Source organism: Mandrillus leucophaeus, unplaced genomic scaffold (assembly GCF_000951045.1).
Source record: "Mandrillus leucophaeus isolate KB7577 unplaced genomic scaffold, Mleu.le_1.0 Scaffold267, whole genome shotgun sequence".
Classification (NCBI taxonomy): Eukaryota; Metazoa; Chordata; class Mammalia; order Primates; family Cercopithecidae; genus Mandrillus; species Mandrillus leucophaeus.
In genome coordinates, this window is record NW_012102776.1 from 2,732,976 (window position 1) to 2,748,220 (window position 15,245).

Consider the following 15,245-nt stretch of genomic DNA (forward strand, 5'->3'; position numbering starts at 1 on the left):
AATATTGCAATATCATATCACCTTTGAAAATCATTTATGTTATAATAATGGAGGTAAACTAGATAATCTTTATCATTCATTCTAGTTTAGAAGTTTTACTGCCTGTGATTCTAAGTGTTTGTGCGTGTATAATATTTGATAAAGTGCCTGGCCCATTTAGCTGTTCAATTCTATTAGCTATTTATTCACTTATTTCCATGTTACATCCGTTATATGCCATTTGAAGAATTATGGGTATATAGTCTCATAATCATAGAAGGGACTAGAGGTTTTATGTTTAATCTCAAACCTAATCCTTTAAAAGGTTCATGGCCCATAACTTAGAGTGAAGTAAAGAACATTTATGAAAAATATTTGCCAGCTAGTATACTTACAACTTTGTTCAAAGCCCAAGTTATGTGTGCATATTTCTGGTTATTAAAGATAATGCTACTTCTTTATTTTCAGGCTTATGAGTGTAAAGGTGGTTAAGAGAAAAAAATGTGCTTATCGTTTCTGCACTGTGAAGTTTGCTGTTCAAAGATATTATACATGCTAAAATAATCTTTGTTATTTAAACTTTCTCTCATTAAATAATGCCTTTGCATTAGTCTACCTTTAAGCTTAATAGATTAACAAGTTATTTTTTCCTTGGATTAATAATATTTTTACTAAAAGAGCTTTCCCTTCTTGACTAATTATATTATTCAAACAAGTGAAAATCTGATTGTCAGTCATGTTAGTTTGAACATATATATTATATATACATATATACATTCATTACTGGCAACAACTCTTCAGGACATTTGAATTCAAAATTAATTTTACAGCATTAATGAAATAGTAGTATAGTTGGAAATACTTATTAAATGACTGTTTTAAAATAACTGTTATAAAATAACAGGAATAAATATTAACTATAATAAAGATACAGTTAAGTATAATTTGTTATGTTTAGCTAATGAAAGAAATTAGCAGATAATTTAATAAAAAATATTTGATAGGAAATAAATATGCTATGCATAATATTATTTAATTGAAAATAGATATGTTATGAATGCTATCATTGTAAAGGATATATCCAAGAGAAATAATTATGCTTTGCTAAGAAGATCTTTTAAAAGTCTTTTCTGTTTATACAAAACATATTATTCATTGGTGGAGGAACATAGGAACATTTCTGAGTACTATTCAAATGCATTAAGATGTTAATGCAAACACCGCTTTAGAGGTTTTAATTTCTTCTAGACCTGGCTGAGAGATGTAAATGCTTGGGTAAATAATAGGGTGTTACAGTATATGAAAAACATCCTTTCTATGACAGTAATAAATTAAATCAACACAAAGTTTTCCTCGGCTGTTTGTAAATCATGGAAAATGAATTACTGAGTAAATGAGGATTCTCTAAGTTTGTAATAGCTGACATTACTGTACTACCATCTCTGTGCACCAGCTGAACTAATAGACTGATTCAGAAATCATTAGTAAGCTATCTGTTAAAGGATATTATCACCTGCAGGAAATATTAGAGAGAAACAAGTCACTTAAAACTACCTGAGTTTACTTCCTGGTTCCAGCACCTTATTTGACCTTGGACAAGACCCTTAACCTCACTGTGCCTCCACTTCCTCATTTGTAAAGTGGAGATACTAATAACGACTCGCAGGCTCATGGGAGGTGTAAACTTGGTTGATACATGGAAAGCATATAGTAGGTGTTACACAGACTTTCTGTTGTTTTTGTTATTTGTTCCAAATGGCAATTTAAAAAAATACTTATGAAATGTACTTTCTATTGATATGTATTTCTCCAAATGGAGTATGAGTTGATTATTTAAAAACATCTTTTAACACAAAATTATTTCTTCCTGGACATTGCCCTCCACTGTAATACTTGATTCAGTAAGATGGCAAATTCACCATCAAATCTGGAGCTGGAACCCTAATTCAGTTTGCATTGTCAAGAGAACTTTTTAGTCAGGCCTGGATGCTCAGTATTTCGTCAGCACACTAGAAGTGCTGGCCCAAAATGGGATGCCGTACATTAGGTTAATTTTCACCTTTTGGACTTTTTATTTTGAGCAGATTTTTTACCAACAAACAGTTGTGCAAGGAATCTTATTTAAGATGGATGGATATTATGCCAAATTACAATGCCAGACTTTACAATGTAAAATGGAAATATTTTATGTATATTTTCTAGATACCATTTCAGAGCATTTGGAAACTGAATAACTTTCTCATTGAAAATGACTTAAGTCTTTAGTTGACTTATCTTTTAAGTGTGTGTATATTTATATGTTTATATCTCCCCCCCTCTAGAACTGGGTAGATAAAGCTGAAAAACAGGCTCTTCTCTCTGAAACGCTTGACCTATCAGAACTTTTCCATCCAGACACATTTCTTAATGCGCTTCGCCAGGAAACTGCAAGGTAATTAAAATGAAATACTTTATTTGTCGCTGAGGGTAATTAATTTTGCTTTATTGACTTCCTATTACACTGCCCTTGATTGTCAAGAAATAAATTTACGATTGAAACACAGACAGTTCTGTTATTTTCTTATACTCTACTTTAAAATCATACAGTTAACCTTTAGCTTAAAAAAGTATTGCTTTTAATGATGTGTTTTATTTGAATTTTAAAAGATAAAATGTAACTTTTATAATTTTGATTATTTATCTAAACCCGTGCTGTCCACTATGGTAGCCAGAAGTCATATGGACCTATGTAAATGAATTAAAGTAAGAATCAGATTTAAAATTCAGTTTTTCAGTAACTCTAACCACATTTAAAGTGCTCAGTATCCACATGGCTTGTGGCTACCATTTTGGACTGCATGAAAATATTTTTATCGGCCGGGCGCGGTGGCTCAAGCCTGTAATCCCAGCACTTTGGGAGGCCGAGACGGGCGGATCACGAGGTCAGGAGATCGAGACCATCCTGGCTAACACGGTGAAACCCCGTCTCTACTTAAAAAATACAAAAAACTAGCCGGGCGAGGTGGCGGGCGCCTGTAGTCCCAGCTACTCGGGAGGCCGAGGCAGGAGAATGGCATAAACCCGGGAGGCGCAGCTTGCAGTGAGCTGCTGAGATCCGGCCACTGCACTCAAACCTGGGCGACACAGCGAGACTCCACCTCAAAAAAAAAAAAAAAAAAAAAAAAAAAAAAATTTTTTTATTTTTGAAGAAAATTCTACTGGACAGTGCTGACCAGGCTCCTTGGTGGAGAACAGGACTTGATGATTAAGATCAAGCTCCTTTTCATACCACACTCAGATTATCATATCATATATAATTTTTAATAAGTTAGAATATAATAAAAGGGACATTGTTAAAAATATCCTCAACAAAATTTAGTTGTTTAGTAACTCTCAGGGATATTTCAGTTTGTATTGCTTCAGGATATTATAAACATCAAATTTCAGTTTGGCTAATAAACATTTATTGAACCCCCATCGTGTGCCTGCATTTGAGGGTAATGGTCAAAACAGGATTTAAAAATGAAAAAAAGAAAGACCTTATCCTTAAGGAACTTATAGCATCTAAGAGGAGACTGACATATAACAGTTAACTTTGAAAATGTAGTGTGAACTCTAACATATTATGCATAGTTTAATGGTATTATTATTTACATGTGATAAATATTTTAATTTTAAATAAATAGGACTATATCTTCAGTTACTCTTCATATTTTAATTCTAAGGATTATTGATTTGTGACGTTGATGCTTTACCTTTACAGAGCAGTGGGTCGTTCTGTGGATAGCCTTAAATTTGTAGCCTCATGGAAAGGTCGACTACCAGAAGCAAAGCTACAAATTAAGGTACTAGACTAATTTTACATCTTGGAATCTAAACCTTATCACCACCTGATATAAGAGACTCTGAAATTTTCATCTCAAAGTGACCTATCTTTATAGTTTAAGATCAGTAGAGTTAGATTGTATTATCTATGTGAAAAATCAAAATAAGATTTGGCATGAAACAATTTGTAATAGAAAATACAAACTCTTCTTATGCAAACATAAGAATCTTAGGGATACAGTATTTGAAAGTATAACTTTTAGCACAAATTTATACAAACCATGCAGTTCTTTTACCTTACCTGTTCTAAAACTGAACCTAATATTTATTGTACAATAAACTACATACAGGTTGAGCATCCAAACATCCCTAATCCAAAAATCCAAAACACCCCCAAATCTGAACCTTTTTGATTTTCAATATGATACCACATATTGTCATATTTTGGTCCACATGGGTGGCCAAGATAGTGACACCTTTGCCTTCTGATGGTTCAGTGTGTGCAAACTTTGCTTCATGCACAAAATTCTTTAAAATATTATATAAAGCTACCTTCAGGGTATTTGTATAAAATGTATATGAAACATAAGTGAATTTGGAGTTTCGACTTGGGTCCCATCCCCAAGAGAGTTCATCTGTGTATGTGCAAATAGTCATGCACTGCATAACGATGTTTCTATCAATGACAGATTGCACATACTACAGTGGTTCCATAAGATTATAACAGGGCTGAAAAAGTCATATTGCCTGATGACATCTTTTGTTCAGTGTAACATTTTAGCACACACATTATTTGTGTGTTTGTAGTGATGCTAGTGTAAACAAATCTGCACTGCCAGTTACATAAAAGTAAAGCACATATAATTATATATAGCACATAATACTTGATAAGGATAACTGTTCATGCTTTATTTACTATATAATACCTTTTATCATTATTTCAGAGTGTAATCCTTCTAATTATACTCTTCAAAAAGTTAACTGTTAGCCTCAGGCAGGTCCTTCAGGAGGTATTCCAGAAGGCGGCATTGTAACCATAGGAGATGACAGCTCCATGCCTGTTATTGCCCCTAAAGACCTTCCAGTGGCATAAGATATGAAGGTGGAAGACTGATAAGAATGATCCTGACCCTGTGGTAGGCCTAGGCTAATGTGTGCGTTTGTGTCTTCATTTGTAACAAAAAAGTTTAAATTGTAAAAATTAAAATAAATTTTAAAAAGAAAAAACAAAAAATAATGATATAGAAATATTTTTATACTTTTTGACTCTTGTAAATAACACTTAGCTTAAGACAAACACATTGTACAGATGTGTAAACATTCAAAAGTATAAAAAGTGTTTATGTTTAAAATGCCTGGGCTCAAGTGATCCTCTTGCCTCGGCCTCCCAAAGTGCTAGGATTACAGGCATGAGCTATTGCACTTGACCTGACTATAGTTCTTTAATGCAGTTAACTATATGCAACTAGCTTTTCAGAAATTCCATTCATATAGTTCTAGTTCGCTGCTCAAAACACTTTTTACTTTATACTTTAAATTTTTACGTATCTTGTGTTTATGTTTTAAGCTAAGAGCTATTTATAAAAGTCAAAAAGTTAAAAAAATTAAAAATATAAAGTGAAAAGTTACAGTAAGCTAAGGTTAATTTATTATTGAAGAAAATTATTTTTAACAAATTTAGTGAAACCTAAGTGTACAGTGTTTATTAAGTCTACAGTAATATATAATAGTGTCCTAGGCCTTCACATTCATTCACCACTTATTCACTGACTCACCCAGAGCAACTTACATTCTTTCAAGCTCCATTCATGGTAAGTGCCCTAAACAGGTATAGGATTTTTTAAATCTTTTATACTCTCTTTACTGTATATTTTCTATACATAGATCTGTTTAGGTCTATAAACACTTACCATGTGTTCCAGTTGCCTACAGTATTCAGCACAATTACATGCTGTACAGATTTGTTTCCTAAGAACAATAGGCTATACCATCTAGCCTAGGTATGTAGTAGGCTATACCATCTAGGTTTGCGTAAGTACACTCTCATGTTCACACAGTGATGAAGTCACCTAATGATCCATTTCTCAGGATGTATTCCCATCATTAAGTGATGCATGACTGTATTTCAAAATTTAAAAAAAAATTCAAAATCAAAAACACTTTGTTCCTGAGCATTTTAAGGGATACTCAACCTGTATAAAGTGTAGTATATAAAAAATCAGTATATAAAAAATCTTGTCCTCAGGGAGCTTATAATTTGTGAGTACATTAGTTAACTGTTCTGTTTTTTTTTTTTTTTAAAAAAAAGCCACCATGATGATCTATTTCTTTTGCAGTACAAATTTTTGTTAGCTCTTTTTCCTGTTAAAATCTATTATTTTTACAATAACAGGTAATCATTCAAACATTAACAAAAATAATTTAAAAGTCTGTGATGGAAACTTTTTTCCCCAACAACCCCAACCTTCTTTCATATCGCTAGCCTGTCTTCCACTATCATTCCTTGCCATTCCTCTTTCCCATTTCCTTACATAGAATTGCCCTCTTAACTTTTTTTTCACTTTAAAACTTTAAGCTGGTCTCAAACTTCTGGGCTCAAGTGATCCACCTCCCTCGGCCTCCCAAAGCGACGAGATTACAGGCGTGAGCCATTGCATTTGGCCTGGCTATAGTTCTTTAACGCAGTTAACTTTATGCAACTAACTTTTCAGAAATTCCATTCATATAGTTGGTTCCCTGCTCAAAAAATTTGTTTTCATATTACTACTGTTTTCTAACATACTCTATCATTTATATTTGTTGTCTTATTCTAGTGGAATGTAAGTCCCATGAGAGTAGTAACAATAGCCATTACATAATAAGCACTCGATCAAACCCTTTCTGAATGGTTGAGGGCCTACAATAGGAGAGGCACTGTAGTAGGTGTTTCCAGCATCGGCTGTAAGGGTATAGTGTGCCAGAAATCTGATCATTACCAACAAGCTAGATCTTTCCCTTTTGGCTCTATGGACTGCCATAAAATTCTCACTTAAAGCTGGAGGAGTTAGAAAAGTTTTCTTTCATTTCTTTGCATTTAATGTTGTTGTTTTGTTTTGTTGAGATGGGGTTTTGCTATGTGGGCCAGGGTGAATTTGAACTCTTGGGCTCAAGCAATCCTCCTGCCTCAGCTGCTTGAGTAGCTGGGATTACAGGCACGCACCACCACACCCAGCTTCTTTACGTTTTATGTTAACGGTAGCCCCTAGCTCATGAGAAATACCTTGGCTATTACCGGTGGGTCATACACTGCTGTCCAATTGTCAGGAGCGGAAAGGAACACAAAACATGTATATTTAGTGTCTGGCAGCTGTGAACCATGCATGTAATTATAGCATCATTATTTAATTTAGGAGTATAATAAGCAAGGGAAACCGGTTTTATTGTGTCAAAATGTGTTCCTATTTCCCAAAGTATGTTGCCCGTGCTTTCAGAATGGGAAGAAAGTCATGGACAACCAGAAAATCCCAAGCTTATATAAGTGTTTTGTACATTGGGGCAGTGGGGGGGGCAGGGGGTGGGCTGCGCTGACAGTAAAATAAGATTATTAGTATCTAAAAAAGAGCTATGTGACATTTTTAAGCAATTAATGGGGCAGTCTGAGCCTTGGCCATCACAGTTATCAGTAGATTTCAATAATAACTTCATTGACATGTTTATTATGAGGATCTCTGAATATATATGTATAATCTGTGTATATATAATGAATATATATTTTATATATATATTCAGATTCTATATATGATTAAGATTTATATAGGTAGGAAATATTTGTTTCTTAGAAAACTAAGTATATTTTCATAAAAAGTTCCCTATATCTAGTAAGCGAAATTCTTTTATTTTTCATTTGGGATTCATTAAAAGATATCTTATTGTTAAAAATTAAAATACTCACTTGTAAATATTTAGTAACCTAAATAAGCATGGTATAATGACTAGAAAATAATTGCCATTTTTGTTACTAATGTATTTCCACACATATTTACAACTTTAATTTTAAAAGCCATCTCTACACATGAGATTCAAGATAATTCGACAGAACTTTTCCTCTCTCTGGTCCATTCATGTGAGCTATAAAAGCACATTTTCTAACTTTCTCACCTGCAGTTTCCAGCAATATTATCAGGGAAGAAGTCTTTGTAAGGCTGTCACTGTTAGCACTTGACAAAATTAGTAAGTTCATTTGTCCACTGAGGCTTTTCATTATGTTTTTCAACAAAGGGGATTGTTTCAATAGGAGAACTTTGAATTTGAATTATACTTGAATTTTACTATCACTATAATTTTATTAGTTTTTTAAAAAATCTCTGTCGCCATAGACTGAATTAAACAGTGAGGCTGTAGTTCTCCAAACCAATCAATATCTTAAACCCTCTAGACCTACTTGAGAGAACATATTTATATATTGATTTTCAGTTCCTGAACATGGCCCTCTAAAATTTCTGCCATTATTGATCTATTATGTGTTAAATAGTACTTGAAAACTTGATATGGCAAAATACATAAATCAAGCTCCTGTTCATCCTACGTGTTACATCTTCCTCCAAGGCCGAGAGAGGATTGCCCTAGCAGCACTTCAAGTGCTCAGTAGCCATATGTGGTATAGTATATACAGTAACCACATATGGCTGCTGGGCACATATAGGTACTATACTGTAGCTCTGCATGGAACAGTCAGTTCCCTAGGAAAATTTAAACAGCCTTTGGTCTTCAAGGATTTTTTCAATAATGTTTAATAATTTCTATTATTAAACATTTTAAACAAATACAGAAGAGAGAGTAGTAAAATGAGTCTGCATATTCCAAGGTTTTAAGATTTAGAAACATTCCCCCTTTTTCTCTTTTTATTGTTAAAACACATTTCAGATATCATTTTATTTTACCCATGGTTCTGAATGTGTTTCTTTAAAACTATATATTTTCTTAAATATAATGTATTATCACAAATATCAAAATTAAAATTCCTTGGAATCAGTCCAAAACAATATTGACCAGTCTCCAAAAGAACTCTTTCCAATGGTTTGAATCAGGGTCAAAATAATGAAACGAGACGTAACATTGCATTTGGTTATGTGCCTTAAGTCTTTTTATATCTAAATCAGGTTCCATCTTTCATTTAATACCACTGTTTGTTACAGGAGTGGGGTCATTTCTCCTAAAGAATGATGTACATTCTGCATTCATCTGCTTGCTTCATTATGGTAGTAAGCTTTTGTTCCTCTGTCTCTCATTCCTTATAAATATAAATTAACTCCAAAGATATAATTACATTCTTTTTTTTTTGTAGAGGGGCAACAAAAATACTTCATAAGTGGCACTGTGTTCTTCATTTTACATTGTATGATGAGGCACACACTTGTTGTTTTCTTGTTTTTAGGGAAGCTAACATTGATTCATGTGTACAGGCAGTGACAGCCTCATTCCTCATATAACGTTTCTCATCAGTATTTTATCTAATAGTTTTAACCATTGATGATCATTGCTTGGATAACTAGGGATGCATACTGATTCTTCTAATTCTGTTATTCCTTCCACATTTATTAGCTAAAATTCTTCTGCAAAGAGGCTTCAATTAGGTCTATGTAGTTACCTGGATACTATGAAATACATTTTTTGTTGAAAATAAAGAATGCTTAATTTTTTCATTTAAACTGGGAAAAGTCATTCTTTCATTCAAAAGATGCTGTTGATACATAGTTTCCAGCAGTGTCGAGTGACATTTTCTCTTTAAGTATCGTTGTGAGTTTCTTGTATGTCTAATGTTTCAGTAAATTGCATTTATTATTCTTTTTCATTTGCAGTTGTCTCTGGTCTTTGGCATATATGTGATGCCTCTTAATGTTGACCTGTATATCTTTCTTTTTTTCTTTTTAGAGGAGGGGGTAAACCTTAATAGTGAAGTGTAGCATCATACACAAAAATGCACAAATCTTCAGAGTACAGTTTATGAATTTTCAATAAGTGAATAAACCTATGAAACCATCATGAAAATCAGTATTAATATTTTACGGTGATTCTTTCTCAAAAATTCTGTTTACAATTAAATGGACCTAACACATATAGTACAAACCTTATTTTTCTTTCAATATATTGTAAACAACTGAAAACCACTAAAGATGGCCCAGGGAGATTATGATTCATCCACTCTTATCTAAATGCATACTAACGATAGGTAAAATATAAAAAAAGGAAATCACAAACCTTAGCTGGCTTGAAATACAAGATAAGTATTACATTGTGTCAGAGACAGGACAGAAAATAAAATTATAAGTAAGGCCAAAAATACAGATAGATTGAGCTGTAAGTCCAGAATTAGGAAGCAATGAAGTATGGCTTTTTTAGAGTAAAAGGAATTAGTAGTGCTAAATGTTACATAGGACTATAACCAGGCTCGTTGCTTGTTGAATCCAGTTCTGAGGTTAGGCTCTCCATATCCCCAGTAAAAGGAGACTGAATAAAGCTGTTGCAGGCCTGGCGCGGTGGCTCCCAGCACGTTAGGAGGCTGAGGCAAGCGGATCACTTGAGCCCAGTAGTTTAAGACCAGCCTGGGCAACATGGAAGAACCCTGTTTCTACTACAAATACAAAAAATTAGCCAGGCCTGGTGGTGCATGCCTGTCATTTCAGCTACTCAAGAGGCTGAGGTGGGAGAATCATCTGAACCCAGGAGATCAAGGCTGCAGTGAGCTATGATCATGCCACTGTGTTCCAGCCTGGTCAATGGGAGTGAGACCCTGCCTGAAATAACTAAACAAACAAAATAAAGCTGTTGCAGAATCACTGATTGAGTTTATGGCATTACAAACATCTGTAGGCTTAAGAAAACTGAAAGACAAAGAAATAGCCTGACTCCTTAGATGCTGAATCTCACTGCCTATCCACAAGATCTGCAGTATCCCAACATCGCCAGAACAGAACCCCTAAACTGGCATTATAAATACCGTATGTATGTAGATATGGAAGGGACAGTATAGAGGTCTATGGAGGGAAAATACAGCTCAAGATGAACCTAGAATCCAAAATCCAAAATAAATGGGGAAAAAAAACTAATCCGAAAAAGAAAACTAACAAAATCATCAGATGAAACAGTCAAGTTTGTTGTTAATTTTATAGAAAAATCTGACCAAAAAAAACTATTTTAGTTTCCTTGAACAGATAGATACATGAAGGAATAACATTCAGTACAAAATAACAAGAACTTCCGGCGGAGAAAGAGGGAGAGATAATACAGTTATAGTTGAAAGTAATGTCAGAAATGAAAAATGTAGTCTTTAAATGAAAAAATTGATAGACAAAATATACATTAGATATGATTGAAGAAGACATGATAAATTGGTTATGTTAGGAGACATAGACAATAGTTTCAGATACTCTATCCGATTTCTAAAAGGATTTCTAGAAGTATAAAACAGAGAATGACAGAGAAGTGAAATTTGAAAAACTAATTCAGGAATTTTCTAGAATTGGAGAATGAAGAGTTCTTGGATGCAAAGCATCTGCAAAGTACCAAAAATAATAAACAAAAGTGAATTCAGTTTCACACCTAATCACACTATAGCAAAGCTAGTCAATATCCACATTAAAGAGGAAAATCTTCAAAGTTACCAGATAAAACATCATATTTTCTACCAAAATAATCACCATGTTGACAGCAGACTTCTCATTCACAACACTAGATGTCAGAAGACAGTAAAATAATATATTCAAATTGATGAGGAAAAATAATTGTTAAACTCAAACTTTATTGCCATCTAAAATATTCAATAATGAAAGCAATAAAAAGATACTTCAGGAACCCAAAGACCACCAGAATTCACCACTCACATACAGCCTGAATAAAAGCAATATTGAAACATGTACTTCTGTAAAAAGTAAAGCCAGAGAGAAAGTAATGAACACCTAAAACAATAGTGAACCCCAAATTAACAAATAATTTTAGTGTGAAATTTAACTTAAAGTAACTTAAATATTGACTGCAAAATGTTCTGTTTAAGCTGAAAATCTAAACAGCAATAATTCAATTAGATATGATGTGTTAAAATTCATACTGTGTTCAGTACTGAATACTTTAAGAATTTATTAGAAAGTTTTACACTTAATTACGCATTTAAATGTAGATGGTAAAACACTAAAATACATATACAATCCACAGCAGAAATAGAGAAAAAGTAAACAAAAAAGGTAAAGAGAAAAAAATGTAAAATAATAGAAATAACACCAAATATATGACTATTGTAAACATATTAATCCTACCAATTAAGAGATAGAGATGATCAGACTGAGGAAAAAATAAAATCCAGTTAAATGGTACTTAAATGTACTTAATGTATATTTAAGTCATGATCACACAGATAATTTGAGAAGTGGAAAAATACATGAAAGAAGAACTTAATGGTGAAATGTCAGACTTTCCAAAATCAAATTTTAAAATTTAATGCAATTTCAACCAATATTCCAAAGTGTGTGTGTTTTTTTTTTTCAAATATGTGGTACATGAGTTTGAGTTAGCATTTGCTCAAACTAGCTCAAAACTCAGTGGCTTAGAATACCAATTTATTATTTTCTCACAATTCTGTGGTTTGCCTAGTAGGTCCTTTGCTGGTTTACTCAGACCCACTCTGCATCTACGTTCAACTAGGTCAGTTAGAAGGGAAGGTCCATCCTGGCCTCATTCACATATATGGCAACTGGTGCTAGCTCGGTCCTTCATGTGCCCTCTCATACTCTAGGTACCTCATACTGAGGTACCTCAGTCCTTCACATGCCTTCTCATACTCTAGTAGACTAGGAGAGCTTCCTTATTTGGTGGTTTCAGTGCAGCATTTCTAGAAGGCAGAGCCTTTTAAAGCCTAGCTTCAGAAGTTGCTTAAATTCCTTCTACCACATTCTATTGATCAAGGCAATTTAAAAGGCCAGCCCAAGTTCAAGGTGTAGAAAAGAAACTCCACCTCCTGATGGAAGCAGCAGCCAAGCTTACTTGGCAAAGGGGTGCATATTAGGAGAGGAATTTGGGGCCATATTTTGCACTGTGTCACAATATTATTATTGTTATTATTAAACGATGGCAGCTGAGACAGCATGGTATTGGTTTAGGGAAAGACAGACTAATGAAACACAAAAGAAAGTCCAGAAACAAACTTATGCCAGTACGGAAACTTGACACATGACAAAAGTAGGGTTGGTTACAAATTAGGGACTTGGAAGGACTATTTGATAAATAATTCTGAAACAATTGCTCACTCATTTAGAAAATGATAAAATTTGATCCATACTTTATATTATAAATAAAAATGGACTCTGAAGGTTTAAAAAGTTACAGAAACAAAACTGTTTGAAAGAGAAGACTTTTAGAAACAAAATACAGGAAAATACTCAGGATTTCTTTAGAAACAAAAGAAGTAAAAGTCTTAAAGGAAAAAGCTGATAAATTTGCTCCCCTGAAATTAAAAAGATACCACAGAAAGTGAAAACACAGGCCACAGACCAGGAAAAGATACTAGTATCTTGTATAACTGACAAAGGATTAGTACTTAAAACAGATAAAGGACACATTTATAGATCATTCTTTTAAAGAAAATGTCCATAGTAAAGAAAAGGTGGAGGTGGGCAAAGGATTTTAATAGGCAACTTACATGAAGAGGAAACCTGAATGGCTAATAAACATAAGGAAAAGTACTTGTTCTTACTAGTAACTAGGAATGAAATTAAGACCAAAATTTGATTCCATTTCATGCTCATCAGATTGGCAAAATTTTTAGGTCTCAACAGACCAAGTATTGGCAAGATTGTAGCATAATGTAAATTCTTACATATGACAAGTAAGAGTATAGATTGATAGAGTTACTTTGGGGAATAATTGGCCAATATTAGGTAAAATTGAGATTGACCACACTCTTCAACCTAGTAATTTAATATATCTAGAGAAATTCATGCAAATGTGTATAAGGAAGTACACAGCATGGTTATTGCAGTGTTTTTTTTAAATAATGGAAAGCAGTTGGAAATATTCACAAGCAGAAAAATGGATAAATTGTTGTATATTAACAAAATGAAATATTGTATAGCTATTGGAAATGAAAGAACAAAATGGATGCACCTTAAAACCAACAATGAAGGAAAAGAGTAGGTTGCATGTTACCCTTTACATAGAGATTGGAAACATGAAAAACAATACTATTTATTGTTCATAGCTACAGATAAAACTAAATTCAGGCCAGAATATTTTTGCAACTCTTCAAGAGACCTGTATATCACATTAGTGGTATAGTAGAAAGAGTATTTAAGTTTTAAATAATTATATTATCATCCCAGCTCTTTTACTAACAACAAAGTTACTTATCTTTTCCTTGCAACAGCAACCTTACTGTAAAATTCAAGTAATGAAATCATTCAAAACTATTCGTTAAGGGATTCTCTCCTAGCACCTAAACCATTCCCTGACTATATGTCACTGAAAATTATCTTAACTCTTCCAACTTAGCATTCCCTTCATTCTAAATTCTATAGTTCTTTCATTTAGTATGTTAAAATTCCAAGGCACTGTGTGTATGTATGTATGTGTATATATCTATATAGATAGATAGATAGATTTTTTTTTTTTTGAGGCGGAGTCTTGCTCTGTCGCCCAGGCTGGAGTGCAGTGGCACGATCTCAGCTCACTGCAAGCTCCGCCTCCCGGGTTCACGCCATTCTCCTGCCTCAGCCTCTCAAGTAGTTGGGACTACAGGCGCCTGCCACCACGCCCAGCTAATTTTTTGTATTTTTATCAGAGACGGGGTTTCACCGTGTTAGCCAGGATGGTCTCGATCTCCTGACCTTGTGATCCGTCCGTCTCGGCCTCCCAAAGTGCTGGGATTACAGGCTTGAGCCACCGCGCCCAGCCCAGAGTATTTATTTAAGGAAAATCTTAAAAAACGATAGCAATTAGCAACATTGCCAAGAGTTATGAGAGTATCCTCTGACCTCAAAGAGCATATGTTTCTGTCAAAATTCCCTATTTTTCCCCCATATCAGCTTCATTTTCTCCAAAATTAGAGTGACTATGAGATAAAGGAGAGAGAAGAGATTGAAAGAATCATTGTTTACTTCAATCTTGCTGTTAATTCCTATAAGAATTTTCTACAAAAATTTGGTAAATTATGAATGACACATTTTTATCTTAGGTGTGTAAATCAAGTTGAAAGTTATATACAAAAGGTTGGAATTTGTCAAGGGTTGTGAATATAACATACAGAATTGTTTAGGATGACAGAGATAAATTCCAATGAATTTAAATTATATAAACTACTAATTCGCTGGAAAATAAAATCCATATAATGATCATGAGGAGGCGGAAAAAAAGTAGGGCAAGTATAAACAGGTTCCCTTGAGGAAAAACCCAAACAATAAAAACAGAGCTTGGAGAGCAACTAAGAATAAATATAGGAG

At 33.6% G+C, this 15,245-nt stretch overlaps 1 protein-coding gene across 1 annotated transcript in view; it reads left to right on the forward strand.

Annotated features, from left to right (window-relative positions):
- The window catches only part of DYNC2H1 (dynein, cytoplasmic 2, heavy chain 1), a 376,294-nt gene that overhangs the window by 348,005 nt on the left and 13,044 nt on the right, over positions 1 to 15,245 (forward strand). Inside the window, exons 87-88 of the mRNA XM_011984411.1 lie at positions 2,301 to 2,410; positions 3,722 to 3,803. Of these exons, the coding sequence (XP_011839801.1) occupies positions 2,301 to 2,410; positions 3,722 to 3,803 (192 nt within the window). The remainder of the gene's footprint in view (positions 1 to 2,300; positions 2,411 to 3,721; positions 3,804 to 15,245) is intronic.